The sequence below is a fragment of the Trichomycterus rosablanca genome, chromosome 16, assembly GCF_030014385.1.
Source record: "Trichomycterus rosablanca isolate fTriRos1 chromosome 16, fTriRos1.hap1, whole genome shotgun sequence".
Classification (NCBI taxonomy): Eukaryota; Metazoa; Chordata; class Actinopteri; order Siluriformes; family Trichomycteridae; genus Trichomycterus; species Trichomycterus rosablanca.
The window spans coordinates 3,564,527-3,581,042 of NC_086003.1; the positions used below are offsets into that span (position 1 = coordinate 3,564,527).

At 44.3% G+C, this 16,516-nt stretch overlaps 1 protein-coding gene across 1 annotated transcript in view; it reads right to left on the reverse strand.

Moving 5' to 3' along the window:
* Positions 1-16,516, reverse strand: part of celf4 (CUGBP, Elav-like family member 4) — a 65,121-nt gene that overhangs the window by 11,116 nt on the left and 37,489 nt on the right. Inside the window, exons 2-6 of the mRNA XM_063012055.1 lie at positions 9,614-9,662; positions 3,508-3,636; positions 1,591-1,670; positions 1,345-1,492; positions 527-664 (exon numbers count right to left, since the gene is read on the reverse strand). Of these exons, the coding sequence (XP_062868125.1) occupies positions 527-664; positions 1,345-1,492; positions 1,591-1,670; positions 3,508-3,636; positions 9,614-9,662 (544 nt within the window). The remainder of the gene's footprint in view (positions 1-526; positions 665-1,344; positions 1,493-1,590; positions 1,671-3,507; positions 3,637-9,613; positions 9,663-16,516) is intronic.

The following is a 16,516-nucleotide window of genomic DNA, read 5'->3' on the forward strand; positions in this document are numbered from 1 at the left end:
TTCGATATACGTAACCTTGTGAAATGATGAATCTTGTGTAACGAGTAACTAACGTTTCTGTCGTGGATGTAACCGAAGGGTGTAAAATCCAAACAAAAAACCAAGTAATTACTCTTTCTTCTTATTTTCCTTTTCTTTATCTTTTTAATTACATTAGTTTACCTAAGAGCTACTCATATAGCAAAGAAATATAAAAAATATAAATAATAATGGATTAAAACTAAAACAAAAAGCCACATTAATTACAGAAACTGCGATAAAATCCCTGAAATCCCTGAGTGTTAAACACTACTGGAATAAATATTTATTTATGATCAAAAAACACGTTTAATCTTTAACAGCACAAACATTTTGGTTATGGAAATTACTTTGTTAAAAACCGAAAGCTAATTGGCCGCAAAGTGAAGAAAATGAATTTAATGAGGGTTGTTATAATGAATATGGATGATAAGAAATATGAGGGCACAAATTGCACTGAATAATTGGAATCGCGTGCGTGTACGAGTGTGTGGTTTTTGGTTCGGACCTGATGTGGGGGTCATGGGGGCTCCTGGCAGGCCGTTGATGGTGGCCATGTGCTGCATCTGAGCTGCTGCGAATGCAGCCATGGGACTGAGATACGTCCCCTGTCCTACAGACGCCATCAGCGCCGCCTGCTGCTGCACCTGAAAGACATGAACACATGTAAAACATGGATAAATATAAAAGACAAAGCACATATAAAAGACACACTTTTATCTGGGGCAATCTACCCACTGGTATGCTTTGTGTGTGTGTATGGGGGGGGGGGGTGTCATTAGAACTTTCTCAGTGACCTGAAGCAGGTATCGAGACTGTACTGTGCGAAACCAACACTACCACCCTAAAAGCGAAATGACTGTATATGACCTAAAGTATTTGGACACATGACCTTGAGCTTGCTGGATGTCCCATTTCAAACACAAGACTTGGAAGTATGTCTGTGGGAATTTGTACCCATTCAGTCAAAAGAGCATTTGTATGGCTGGTCAAGAAAGCCTCAATTGATGTTCCATTTCATTCCAAAGATTTTCTTTATGTCTGTATAGATCTTGCTTTGTGCACAGGGGCACAGTCATGCTGGAACTGGAAAGGGCCTTCCCTAAACTGTTGCTACAAACTTAGAAGCATAGAATTTCCTTCACAGAATTGATTTATCACACTGTTTGTGATTGTTGTGGCTGAAACATGTGAATTTAATAATTACGGGGTGTCCCAATACTTTTGTCCATGTCGTGTATTACAGTGCTGGTTTATTTTGGTAGATAGTGGGTGTGTAATGAAACAGAAAAGCAGTGTGTGTGTGTGTGTGTGTGTGTGTGTGTGTACTTGCCTGCGCGTAGGCTCCATACGCTCCAAACTGCAGGGCCATAGGATTGAAGATGCCCATCTGACCAGCCATCTGCTGCATGCGCCGAATGGTGCGTTCCTTATCTGTGTCTGCAAACTTCACCACCAGACTGGAAGAGGCTCCCTGACAGACAGACAGACACACACACACACACACACACACAGTGAGGAATATAATCCTGATGGAAGGCTCCTTCTATCTCTGATATGTTTGGTACTCACGGGCATGGTTTGGCTCCCGTGCAGAGCTCCGATGGCCGCCTGAGCCTCGGCATGAGAGGAGTACTTGACAAATGCACAACCTGACACACACACACACACACACCAGCTTTTAGTCCCTTGGTAGTGTCACTTCCTAAATAATCGTAAATATAATGAACGGTGCTCGGATAGGACTTTCTGTTCTCCTGTTTTTAATGACATCAACCTGCTACAGTGATAAGGTCACCACTCGACTGTAAATAACTACAATATTCATAATAATAATGCTGCTATTTATATAGCAGGTTTCGTACATTAAAAACACATTTATTAGCTTCATAGCGGCTGACCCGTGTGCCATGAGCGGCCCACGACACACAGAGCTGCGGCTCACGTTTATCTAATTAAATTTCACAGCTGTTGATGTAAATATTACCCAGAGGATCCGCCGCGCAAAATATTAGGCCATGATCACGGACCAAATATACAGAACAGATGTGTTTTTTTGCACTAAAGTGGGATTTCCCAGTGGGCAGAGTGGTGGCGCAGTGGGTAGCGCTGTCGCCCCACAGCAAGAAGGGTCTGGGCTCGATTCCTGATACTTTCTGAGCGGAGTTTGAATTCGTGGACCTTTCTGTGTATCAAAAAAAGACGTGTAGTCAAGTGTGAGTGTGTGTGTGATCTGTATTGGACTGGCAACCTGTCCGGAGTGTTTCCTGCCATTTACTCAATGAACAAGACCCACCACAACCCTGACCAGGATAAGTCATGGTCAAACAGATTATTATTAAATAAATGAATGGGATTTCCTCCAGTTTAACCAAATCTTTATGCAGCATCCTGAGGAACTGGGTCGCAATTAATTGTAGCCAACCCGGTGCTGGGGACACCCATGATGTCCAAGAAGGGTGTATATTTGCCTGACACACACTCCCTCTGACGTTTGCCCAGTCCTTATACTTCCATACTTCCGAGGCTTTGCGTATGTAGAGCCACACCCTGCTCTCTACTTTCTGTACAGGCACCCAGGGCATCCGAGGTCCTTGCACAGCATTGATAAGCCCATCCATTAGTCTGGTCTTTTTCCACCCAGCAGACTGGAAGCCATTGTGTCTGCTAGAGGGCGCCCAGCCGACCGGTAGCAGAGCCGAGATTTGATTAGTGCTGGCGTATTATCCTGCTGTGCCACCTGGGTGCCCCTATCAACCACATTCTTTCCCCCCCCCCCATTTAGTGCACTCAATTTGTCTTCCGCTGCTGAGGGATACCCGACTGCATCCGAGGAGAGCACGTCACTGTTTAAGCCTCTTCTGACACGTGCACAGCCCTCCTTTTCTCACCCATGCATTCTGCACAGGCGTCTCTTCCACCAATCAGGGTCCGTACACAACGTATGAAGATCCCACCCACACACAGTCCGGTCGTCTCGTCCTATCAGATACGGTGGCCAATTAGTATCTGCTGCAGGCACTGCCAATTATGCCTGCTAGAGGGCGCCCAGCCGACCGGTAGCAGAGCCGAGATTCGAACCCAAGATTATCCCGCTGCACCACCCGGGCCTGGGCGCCCCTACTGAACACATTTCTAACAAAAACGGACCGGTTCTGTGACCAAAATTCAGCTCTGCTCTGCAAATGTTGACAAAGTTCATGTCACGTCACAGCTATGATTTACAAAGACCTATTTGCAATCAACAATATGACACAGCAATCACACAAATGCTGCGTCAGACTTCCCGTCCACATAAATCCGCTTCTGCTTAGACTTGCAAAACTTATCACATATAGATTTCCTGCTGGTCACATTCATTTTTTCACTAATTAAAATTAAAATAAAGAAAAAAGATTGAATTTACCAATTTAGGTTTCCAAGAACTGTAAAAACAAACAAAAAAGCTGCTTCAGCACATGAAGAAACTATTAAAGTCCAGCTTCTCACCTTTGCTGTTTCCGTCGGGTCCTCTGAGGATGGTGCACTCCTCGATGCTGCCGAACGACTCGAACAGGCATCGCACGTCCTCCTCGCACTGCTGCTTATTCAGCATGCCCACGAACAGCTTTCTGTCTTCTGAAGGAGACACAATCAGGTAACGATCACCACAAACACACGGACGAGGGTTCGAAAGATCGGCATGGAAGGACAGTCTCGTCAGACACGTTCTCCTGATTCGATGGACAAAAAGTCTGATTCAGATCTCAGTAATCACGTTTAAATGGAGGTTACATGGCATTGGGACAGTGGTAGCCTAGTGGGTAGAGCTTTGGGCTATCAGTTTAAAGGTTTAGAGTTTGAATCCCAGCTCTGCCATGCAGCCACTGTTGGGCCCTTGAGCAAGGCCCTCAACCCTCTCTGTCCCAGGTACAATGTCTGACCCCAGCTACAGAGCTAGAACGCTGAAAGGAAAAAAAATTGCCTTGCCAATTGTTCTATTTTGACCATTTTTAGTAGTTTTTTAGTTGTAGCCTAACGGTTAAGGAAAAGGACTAGTAAACCAAAGGTCGCTGGTTTAAGCCCCACCTCTGCTGGGCCCTTAAGCAAGGCCCTTAACCCTCAGTTGCTTAGACATGATACTGTCACAGTACTATAAGTCGCTTTTGGATTAAAGCGTCTGCTAAATGCCAAAAATGTAAATGTGTTTTCCCTGGACTAGTAATCCAATGGTTGCTGGTTCAAGCCCCACCACTGTCAGGTTGCCACTGTTGGGCCCTTGAGCAAGGCCCTTAACCCTCAATTGCTTAGACATGATACTGTAACAGTGCTGTATGTCATTTTTGGATAAAAGCGTTTGCTAAATGCCAAAATTGTAAATGTGTTTTCCCTGGACTAGTAATCCAAAGGTCGCTGGTTCAAGCCCCACCTCTGTCAGGTTGCCACTGTTGGGCCCTTAAGCAAGGCCCTCAACCCTCAGTTGCTTAGACATGATAATATCACTGCTAGATCACTTTTGGAGAAAAGCGCTTGCGGGTGTTTTCCCTAACCCTAGATATTTGACACCCGATACCCAGGACCATGTCCTGTCTGTAAGGAGAGTTTGCATGTTCTCCTTGTGTCTGCATGTATTTACTTAGTAGATCTAATAATTAAAACTGCCTCTTAATAAGACTAAATGAGTGTGTGATGCCCTGAGATGAACTGGTGCCCTGACCATGTCCCGGCCACACGGGCAAGCCGTAGACTAGTGGTTAAGGTACTGGACTAGTAATCAGAAGGTTGCTGGTTCAAGCCCCACCACTGCCAGGTTGCTGATGTTGGGCCTTTGAGCAAGGCCCTTAACTCTCAATTGCTCAGACTGTATACTGTAATTTAAGTTGCTTTGGATAAAGGCGTCTGCTAAGTGCTGAAAATGTAAATGTACTTATGCATTGCCCTTACTGTTGCCAGGTGGTGCCAGACCCACCACAACTCTGACCACGATAAACCTGGAATTGAAAGTAGACGTACAAATATAAACAGAGATTTTAACCTGCTGTAGATCCCACAAATAAAAGCACCACTTCTGTGTTTTCTTCATCTAAATCATGCCTGTGAGGCAGTGTAATGAAATGTGTAATTAAACGCAGGTTTTGTGAAATCCTTCCAGTCCGGGGCTTCGTGGCCTCCCGAGTGCTTTATTGTTCACACCGTTATTTACATGATTGTGAAGACATTATTAAACCGTCGATCAAGGGGAGGGATACAAACACTGCATTGTTTAAGGGCGCTAACGGCAAATCTGGAAACAAAGGATGGAAGACGATCAGATCAGCGCACACACTCCGGAATATAAACCCTGGCACGGAAAAAGAACATCTGGATAATGGTTGTTGGTGTGTGGCGACTGTTCAAGCAAAAACTACACATTTAAATAAATAATACACACACACACACACCAGAAATGACACTTTTTATACATGGTTTTAGTTCAGACTGTGTGTATCCTGCAGGTTAAAATCTCCATTCGTATTTGTATGTCTACTTTCATTGCCGGGTTCATCCTGGTCAGTCTGGCACCACCTGGCAACGTTAAGGGCAATGCGTGAGTACACCAAGGGCAGTAAAAATCCACTCTGTTTGAAATAAACCTTCATATTTTTGTATATTTGTGTAAAAGACAGGAATTAGTGTCTAGTAAAAGGTTTTGTGTACTTCATGGCAGCTTAGGGAACTGTCAGGGATTCCAAAATTTAAAAATGACATAAAATATGGCTGTATAATCAGACACCAGAGGGCGATTTAAAGTAGTCAATCTTCCTTCTGCAGACAAGACACATAGAGAGGTGAAATTTCTCCAAATATTAAGGAGGACAGGAGAGAACCAAGGTTCAGAACCAAGGTTCCTAGGAGCTATAGTGTCCTGCCCTTACTGGTACTAAATATTCTTATAATTCAGGCTTGCTGGGTAGCACTGTCATTGCGTCCTTTCTGTGTGGAGTTTGCATGTTCTCCCCGTGTCTGAGTGGGTTTCCTCCGGGAGCTCCGGTTTCCTCCGACAGTCCAAAAACATGCAAGATGAATCTTGCGTAACCAGTAACTATCTGTCCTGTCATAAATGTAACCAAAGTGTTAAACATGAGGTTAAAATCTTAATAAAATAAATAAATAAATATACTTCGGACAGTGTGGTAGAGACGTCTTCAGAAATCACTGGGGCAAGGCTGGATTATTTCCATTTGGTTGTATTTTGGTAGGAAAATCCACTAAATCTCTATAAACATGTTACAATTAACATCATATGTTGTGCCCAAAACTTATAACTTCACTAATTACAAGGGGTGTCTACTGTATAAAGTGCCACTTAAGCAAGCCAGTTTAAGATGACCGAACTCAACCTGGTGTGATATCCTGTTAGCAAGATGCTAGATATGTGGTTAAAGTAAAACACAACGTCAGACATAAAAACTGTGTCTTGTGCCAAGTAAAACATTCTAGACATTTTATTTTTGCTCAAACAGCTGATTAAATGTGGATTTGTTACCAAATACGAGCTGTGGTTGTAAATATCAGTGTGTACATGATGTCTGTGTGTGTAGAGAAGAATGCTGTGGTAAAAATAATAATAAGCGTGTGTGTGTGTGTGTGTGTGTGTGTGTGTGTTAGTGAGCTCTGACAGCATGTCTTGCCTGGCCGACAAATGTAATCTCTCCTTTGGCCTTGAACAGGTACGAGCGTAGTGCGCATATCAAGAACAACCCCCACTACACACACACACACACACACACACACACACACACACACACACACACACACACACACACACAAACAACTGAACTCCACCACATTAGCATTCTACGTGTCTACATGTTTTTGTGCTACATTAGATGGTATATTGTTAGAGGAGTGAGCTCTCCTGAATATATATATATTAGGTATAGCTGTCTTTTATGAACATTCATTATTATTAATTCATTATCATAATTATTTAATATATTTATAGGCGTACAATTACTGACTGTAACCCCACTTTGTAACTCCACTGTACCCCATTTTCAATACATAATGACCCCTTTTGGACCACTGTTGACCATTACTGGGTTGGTGGACCATTCTCAGCACTGCAATGACACTAACATGGTATGAACATGGTAGTATGTGTAGTACTGTATACGTGTAGCTGGTGCAGTAGTGTTGTTGGGATTTAAAACACCTCATTGTCAGTTCTGGAAGAACAGTGCTCCAGCCAGGGGCATGATGGGTACAAGGAGCAAACAAAGCATCCAGAGCAATACATGGGCTACAGTCAGTAATTGTGTACCCACGAAGTTCATATATGTATGGTAGGTGCCAGATAGATGTACCTAATAAAGTGCTAGAACAGGAATGGTCCTTTCCCAAAGTGTTACCACAAAGTTGGCATTTCATTTATTTATTTCAATGGATTTTATACACCTGTTAGCAACATGCAGCTAAAATGCCATATCAATGCCCTTGATTTTGCAATAACATGTCTAACAAGTTCATAGTGTCCACATACTTTTGGCCATTTCATGTATTTTAAGCTTCTTCGAGTGTTTTTTCCGAATGTTATTTCCAGCTCGTCTCCCCGGTGTATTTTTTAATCCTTTCCTTTATTATGCTTCTCTTTTTGCTCTCAGTCACGACTTCATCATCTCAGTTCCTGTCCATGTCCTCTCTCTCACTGACCTCCAGCTCCGTTCCATCTTTCCATCCGTGTCTGGATGGCAGGGGGGGAGACGGATCGGGGGGGAGCGGCGTCTCGGAGAAGCATCGAGAGGCTTTTCAGGGACACGGGGTGATTTTAAAGGCCTAACTGCCGGATAAATGCGGCGCTCGGATAGGGCGAAGACAATTGATCTGTCAAGTGTGAATAAAAGGAGATGGAAGGGAGGAAGAAAGAGATAGCCAGGGAGAGGGGAAGAGGTCTGTCCAATCCTCTCGGGTGTTTGTCTTTGTCTTAGTTTGAATCATTCAGTTCTGCTTAGGGAACAGTACCGAAGAGGAAACCGATTCCTGATGAAAAACTTACAGTCCGTGTTTTCCATCCCTTCCTCACTTAATGTACACAAATTTTTAGCAGTAATGCCAATATTTGCGACATTTCGGTGGCTCGTGTACATGAGGAATATGGTCTGAAGAGACTCCCCAGTAGTACAGTATACCAATTTTAATAATTTTTTTATTTATACAGGTTTTTACATGACATTTCACATATCTATTTATGTTGTTCATTTTACTGTTGATCATACACCGATCAGCCATAACATTAAAACCACCACTCACAGTCCATTTTATCAGCTCCACTTACCATATAGAAGCACTTTGTAGTTCTACAATTACTGACTGTAGTCCATCTGTTTCTCTACATACTTTTTTAGCCTGCTTTCACCCTGTTCTTCAATGGTCAGGACCCCCACAGAGCAGGTATTATTTGGGTGGTGGATCATTCTCAGCACTGCAGTGACACTGACATGGTGGTGGTGTGTTAGTGTGTGTTGTGCTGGTATGAGTAGATCATAAATACCGTATCCACTCACTGTCCACTCTATTAGACACTCCGACCTAGTTGGTCCACCTTGTAGATGTAAAGTCAGAGACGATCGCTCATCTATTGCTGCTGTTCGAGTCGGTCATCTTCTAGACCTTCATCAGTGGTCACAGGACACTGCCTATGGGGCACTGTTGACTGGATATTTTTGGTTGGTGGACTATTCTCAGTCCAGCAGTGACAGTGAGGTGTTTAAAAACTCCATCAGCGCTGCTGTGTCTGATCCACTCATACCAGCACAACACACACTAACACACCACCACCATGTCAGTGTCACTGCAGTGCTGAGAATGATCCACCACCTAAATAATACCTGCTCTGTGGTGGTCCTGTGGGGGTCCTGACCATTGAAGAACAGCATAAAAGGGGACTAGCAAATAGATGGACTACAGTCAGTAATTGTAGAGCTACAAAGTGCTTCTATATGGTAAGTGGAGCTGATAAAATGGACTGTGTCAAGAAAGCCCGCAGACTAGCTACCGCCCCCCTCTGACATTTGTAAAGTTGCAGGCTGCCTTTCTTATATCAGCCCGTCAGTGGATTCTCACAGGAAGGTGTACAAAGTAACACTATACCCTATGTGTACCCTCATTATTTGTGCCAATGCCTCAACCAGGCTGCAGATGTTACTGATGCAAAAACTTTAAGAAGAAACTCTATCCAGCCTCCCTCCCTCAGACACAGCCAACTGAGAACTGGTGCTCAATTGTTTGTGGTTTGATCCTATCTCACCATTCATCCCTGATCAAGGCACCTGACATCTGTATTGCCGAAATGTAACGTTTTAACATTTTAAAGGTATTTTAAAAATGCATTAATACTTCTCTTCATTACTTTTAAACAAAGGCAGGTGCGGACATAGAATTTTTATAACCGGGGTGCAGGCCAGGTCCTTTGGGTCCCGCAGGCCTGTCAGCTTTCGCCGAGGTGCACTGTTAAATAAGACACCCATGAACCTGAGTCAGCCTGACGTCTTCCAGTAATGGTGATGCTGATTTAAGACGACAGGGATGTACAAATGAGAAAAGAATCGAGAAAAAAGAGAAAAGGAAAAAGCTCTACCTCCTCTGCTCTCGCTGTCGGCGGGCTTCACCTGGATCGGCCTGTTCATCTGGACCGGCGAGACCAAGACGATAGAGAGAGAGGACAGGGATGTGAGAGAGAGGACAGGGGCGGGAAAGGGAAAGAGGGAAAGGAAAGAAAGAAAAAGAACCAGATGTTAGAATCGAGACTGAATATAAAGGGACAGGTGCAGCATTCACATTCTGTACAGTTGAAATACGTCTCGGTGATGGGACACCCAGCTTTAAAGGAGGTTCAGCTGTGTGTGGGCGAGAGACAAAAAGCAAGAGTTAGGAGAGAGAAAAGAGAACGAGAGCGCTGCGGTGTTCTTTTGGTTCTTATTTTTGGTCTGGCTTTAGAAAAATGTCCTCACACACACACACACACACACACACACTTACACACACACACACACCTAGGTGCAAAGTAAACTGGAAAGCAAATGGACCTGAGTAGAACGTACCAAAGACAGTGATGGTAAATGAGGTTTAAACCCAAGCGCTTAGTACCCTGAGTACTGTGCACCACCCACACTTGCTTGTCGCCATATAGCAGTCTTGTTTATCTATTTTCACAAACCACTGCTACCTGGTCAGGTTTGTGGTGGGCCCAGAACCTTCTGCAAACACTAGGCACACACACACATACACACACACACACACACACACACATACACATACACACACCTTGGTGCAAAGTAAACTGGAGAGCAAATGGACCTGAGTAGAACGTACCAAAGACAGTGATGGTAAATGAGGTTTAAACCCAAGCGCTTAGTACCCTGAGTACTGTGCACCACCCACACTTACTTGTCACCATATAGCAGTCTTGTTTATCTCTTTTCACAAACCACTGCTACCATCATCAGTTCACAGGGTTATATTGAATGCAGTCATGGTCAATTTAGTGTCTCCAGTTCACCTCACTTGCATGTCTTTGGACTGTGGGAGGAAACCGGAGCACCCGGAGGAAACCCACGCGGACATGGGGAGAACATGCAAACTCCACACAGAAAGGACCCGGACCGCCTCACCTGGGGATCGAACCCAGGACCTTCTTGAAGGTTTGAGATCTGGTTCTTTAGAGTACCGCTGCTTCCCTTACCCTAACTGGACTCACGTGATGCTCGTTGTCATGGTGACGTGTACAATAAGTGGTACTCTACACATGCGGATCATTTTGGATTGGATTACTTATACTGTGCATGCAAGTTTTCATCAGATTGTTGAGTAAATTGTACACTGTGGTTCGGTGGAGTCTTAGAGCTCTAGACCTAGACTTTGGAACCCTCAACAGATTTTCTTGGATCATGAATAGTGTTCCTTTAGAAACTTTAAGGAAAGTGCCTGACTTTAATAGTAAGATTTTAAATTTAGGACCAAAGGAAACACACATGAATTTGTGGAGGATAAAGTTTGAGATGTTTTTTTTTTGAGTAGGCGGAAATCTATGGAGAACATGTTAAGCGCCAGACTCACGATGTGCCTGACCAGGATGAAGTGTTCAGGGTCAGTATGTACACAGCACAGATGTGAGTGTTATGCGTGTGTGTGCGTGTGTGTGTGTGTGTAGGGTTTAATTTTCAGCCCGAGAGCAGCGCGGTGTGAAGCCTCGCACCATTTAAAAGTGTTTCATTTTTCCACCATCACTCGTGGCAGGTTCCCAGCCAACACCACCTCAATAATACATGCACACCGCAGAGCGGTCGGCGCCAATCAATTTTTAATAATGCCAATCGCTGCGCAGCCAGCGGGAAAGGGGGCGGGGAGCGGGGAGGAACCTGGTTCAGCCACTTAAGACCTCCGTCGCAAAAGGGAGACTGACAGGACGGAAAACAGAGTGTGAGAAAAGAGGAGAGAGGGAAGATGGATGAGAGATGTCACGTCTTTGTATACAAGCGCAGAAAAAAGAAGTTGTACTGGACTAGTAATCAGAATATTGCCGGTTCAAGCCCCACCACTGTCAGGTTGCCACTGTTGGGCCCTTGAGGAAGGCCCTTAACCCTAAATTGCTTGGATTGTATAGTCACAACTGAGTCACTCTGGATAAAAGTGCCTGCTGAATGCCAAAAATGTACATTTAATTTACATTCGGTGACTTCTCTGTGCCCATAGAACAAAGCCAAGTCTAACTGCAACCATTAAATCAGTGGTTTCCCACCTGACCCTTATTGCTGAGCAAACACAACCACCCAGGAATGGGCACCCCGGTTTGAATCTAAGCTCTGATACCGATCGTCTGGGCGCCAGCAGACAAAATTGGCTATCGAGTTCTGGGCGGGAAAAGACCGGACTAATAAAGTGGGTGGGGTCTTCAGCGCTCTGAAAGGACCCTGCTTAGCAGACTGAGGTGACCGTTCAGAGGTGGAAGAGCCTCATGTGCGAATCCACCGAGCCATGGGCGAAAAGAAGGGGTCATTTGACGTATACTACATTCTGTAGCCTAGTGGTTAAGATACTGGACTAGTAATCAGAAGGTCACTGGTTCAAGCCCCACCACTGCCAGGTTGCTGCTGTTGGGCCCTTGAGGAAGTCCCTTAACCCTCAATTGCTCAGACTGAATACTGTAACTGTAATGAAAGTTGATTTGGATAAAAACGTCTACTAAATGCCAAAAATGTAAATGTAATTACTGTCATATCATATCGTAAATTTTTCGTATTTGGTTTGGTGACTTCTCTGTGCCCATAGAATAAAGCCTAAGTCTAACTGCAACCATTAAAACAGTGGTCTCCCGCCTGACCCTTATTGCTGAGCAAAAACAACCATCAAAAACCCGCCATGAATTAGAAAACGCTGGAACAGATATTCCGCTAGCACACCCCGGTTCGAATCTCAGCTCTGCTACTGATCGGCTGGGCGCCATCTAGCGAGCACGATTGGCAGTGCCAGCATTAGACAAAATTGGCAACAGAGACTGGACTAACAAAACAGGTTTTCAAACGCTGTGCGAGGACCCTGATTAGCAGCTAGAGCAGTGGTGGGCAAACTACGGCCCACTAGGCTGTATAAACCGGCCCATCGAGTATTTACAAAATTGTCCACAACACTGCATTAATTTCGCCTTTTATCCTGCAATGTCCCGTGTTTCAGTTGATTCCAGTAGATGGCGCTACCGACCGAGATTTTACCCTGTCAAAAAGGGTGATCAACAACAGTGTTCCCACTAAAATCGAATAAAGTAAGTCTTTGCTTCCTAGGTAATGAGTTTCACATGTAATCTATATTAGTTGCCCCTCCCACCCCCCCATCTGCTACTTGCCTGGCCTCTCTGTCAAATTTTAAAACCCACGGTGGCCCTTGAGCCAAAAAGTTTGCCCACCCCTGAGCTCGAGACAGAGAAGCGAAGGAACCTCATGTGTGACTCCACCGAGGCACGGGGCGAAAATGAAGGGTATGAGGGCAAATAAACCCTCCTCGAAAGCAATGGGGATAACCAGCAGTAAACGACTGATTGGCTACTTTAAATTCATACATAAATAGAAAAAAGAGAAAACGCCGGAACATGGGTGGCACCGTCCACACGCATAAAGGACAAAAAAGACCCTGGAGCAGCTGCTCCTGCTTTATTTCTGTCCATGCACCAGAGCAACAGATTGGCACTTCCAGCAAGATGGCAGCATTGAGCAAACTGGACAACACACAACAACACGATCCCATGATTCATGTGCCATGATTTAACACAAACACACACCAGATAAACGCGCACACACACTCACACACACACACACACACACATGAGCGCTCCCACAGTCTACAGGATGAAAAATGAATGAAAAACTGCACCCAGACGTTCACTGAACATCCTCATTCACCTAAATACTCCGAGCGAGAAACCTTTGTGAAGCTAAACAGCCTCGCCTAGCAAGCACGGCAGAGCATTACGGATAATGGAACGCTCCCCACACAAATGATTACAGGAACAAAGAGCAAAGGATCATGGGAAGTCTTCTTATCTGCCTCTCAAAACAGTGTGACACGGCCTCTGGTAAATTAGCCTCCTAAGCAACATGCTGCAGCCCAATTTCTCTCCCGGGCACCATTAAGGGTACAGGACTGTCTCCAGGTTTATGTGTTCTGTTACTGTAAAGAGAAATAATGTTAAACCTTCGTTTTTATTTAACTCACATTAAAGCTTCTTCAGCAGTTCGGCTAGTGCGAGAATAAGAAAGCAACAAGCAAATGTAACTGAGTGCTTATAGACTAGTGATGAATACTAGCCATGAACTGAGTAGATAGTAGAGCATCAAAACAAAGCACAAAGCAACTTACAGTACTGTAATAGTATATTGTCTATGCAGTTGAGGGTTAAGGGCCTTGCTCAAGGACCCAACAGTGGCAACCTGGCAGTGGTGGGCTTGAACCAGCGACCTTTCGAATTACTAGTCCAGTACCTTAACGACTAGGCTACAACTAGTCATTACGTTTGTAGCATTTAGCAGACGCTTTTATCCAAAACGACTCACAATTATGACTGAACACAATTTGAGCATTGAGGGTTAAGAGGCCTTGCTCATGGGCCCAACAGTGGCAACATGGCAGCGATGGCAACATGGCAGCTTGAACCAACAGCCTTCTGATTTCTGATCCAGTACCTTAACCACTGAGCTGCCACTCTCAGAGGCATTGATTGTCAAATCCAAATTCTGTTACCACATCAGGCCCAGTTCATCAGGCCTCGCCTCACCCACTCACTCACTCACTGTCTTAACCGCTTATCCAATTAGGGTCCCTGTTGGGGGGGGGGACTTTTCAATAGGCGCAAGGCACACAGTAACACCCTGGACGGGGCGTCAGTCCATTGCAGGGCAGACACACACACACACACACACACACACACACACACACATACATACAATTCAGTGTCTCCAATTAACCTGACTGCATGTTTTTAGACTGTGGGAGGAAACCCACACAGACACGGGGAGAACATGCAAACTCTGCACAGAAAGGACCCGGACCGCCCCGCCTGGGGATCGAACCCAGGACCTTCTTGCTGTGAGGCGACAGTGCTAACCACTTAGCCACCGTGCCGCCCTAAAGCCTTGCCTCTTTGCCTGTAATTCCGAGGAAAGAAGGCAAGGATTTGGTCTCTGTGCCCGTCAGTCCTACTGAAAAAGTTTTGATGATTAGTCTCAGTAAAGAAGACGACAATGGCAGCTTGGCAGTAGTGGGGCTTGAACCAGCAACCTTTTGATTACCAGTTCAGTACCTTAACCACTAAGCTACCACCGGCCCTATGTACACATGTGTACGCCCCCGTTTCTTAAATCTGTAACTGAGCCTTTGGCAATAAGAAAGTCTGAGCTCTGCTATTCAATTTGAATTAAACTGAATTGAATTGTGGATGACAGACAGACTTCCTTTACTACTTCACACCTTCTTCTAATTCCCTTCTGCTTTCTCTTTGGTTTATTTTACCCTTTTATTCTTATTACTTCTTCTTTCGTACACGCTCGTCCGTTTTTCCCTCTTTTTGCCTGGTTTCTATCTCTCTTTTTACCTTTCTGCCTCTCTACGTTTGACCGCCATGCTACCTTTTCTCATCTCTTCTTTCCTCTGTTGTTAGATTTCTTCCGGCTATCCTGCTTCGCTTATTACTTTCCTCCTCCCTTTCATTCTTGCCTCCTCTGTTTCCTTTTTCTTCATTAAATTTCTCTTTTGCACTGTTACATTCTCGCTTCACCCCCACCTTCATTCTTGCCTCAATTTTCCCCTTGCATCCTTCCTTCTGATTTATTCAACCATTTCTTACCTGTTTTGTCCTCTTTGAACCCTTCCTTCTTTACTTCTACCCACTTTAGCCTCCCAATTTTCGTTTTCTTTTCCCGTCTTTCACTTTCACTTCACTTGTGAAGCCATTTTTATCTAGGAAGGATTTTGAAAGGGTTATACATGTTTTTATTTCATCCAGACTTGACTATTGTAATGCCCTGTATGTTGGTGTTAGTCAGGCTGGTCTTTCACATCTTCAGTCAGTTCAGAACGCTGCTGCGCGCCTCTTGACCAAGACACGTAAGCGAGAACACATCTCTCCGGTACTTGCATCTCTTCACTGGCTCCCTGTGCATTTTAAAATTGATTTTAAGATTCTTTTGTTCACTTTTAAAGCGCAAAATGGGTCTGCCCCATCATACATTTCAGATCTCCTGCAACCATATATCCCATCTAGGTCACTTCGATCAGCAGACCAGCTTCTGCTGATCGTACCAAAATCTAGGTTGAAGAATAGGGGCGATCGCGCTTTTTCTATTATTGCCCCCAACCTCTGGAATGAGCTCCTGTGCATGGTAAGACAGCCCCTACACTGACTGTTTTTAAGTCTAGGTTAAAAGCATATTTTTATTCTTTGGCTTTTAACACAGTTAGAGAGTTGTGTAATTCCTCGTGTTATGTGGGTTTTGTTGTACACTTTATTGTTTTAATGTTTATTGTCTTTTGTAATGTTTACTTTTATATGTTTCATTGTAGATTGTACTGCACTTTGTTCAACAGCTGTTGTTTTAAATGTGTCCCTGCATCCTTCCTTTTTTCCACTACCATCCATTCTTTCTTTGCCATTTCCTTTGCCCGACCATGTCTTACCTCTTTTGTCCTCTTTGAATCCTTTTCTTTTTTACCTCTACCCTATTTCCCTTCCCAATTTTCTTTTTCTTTTCCCCTCTTTTACTTTGTACATTATTTTAAATGTATCTGATCCATTCTTCAATCCTTTCCCCATACCATCTGCCTTTCTTCCTTACTTCCTTCCATTCCTCCATCCTCCCCTTGTACTCTGTTTCACTCCTCTTCCATGTTTTCTTTGTTTAATCCTCTTTTTCTACCCTCCTTTTTTCTCTCTCTGGCAGCTTACTTTGCAGTGCATTGTTACTTGGCCATAAATCCTACGTTCTCTCCCAGAAGT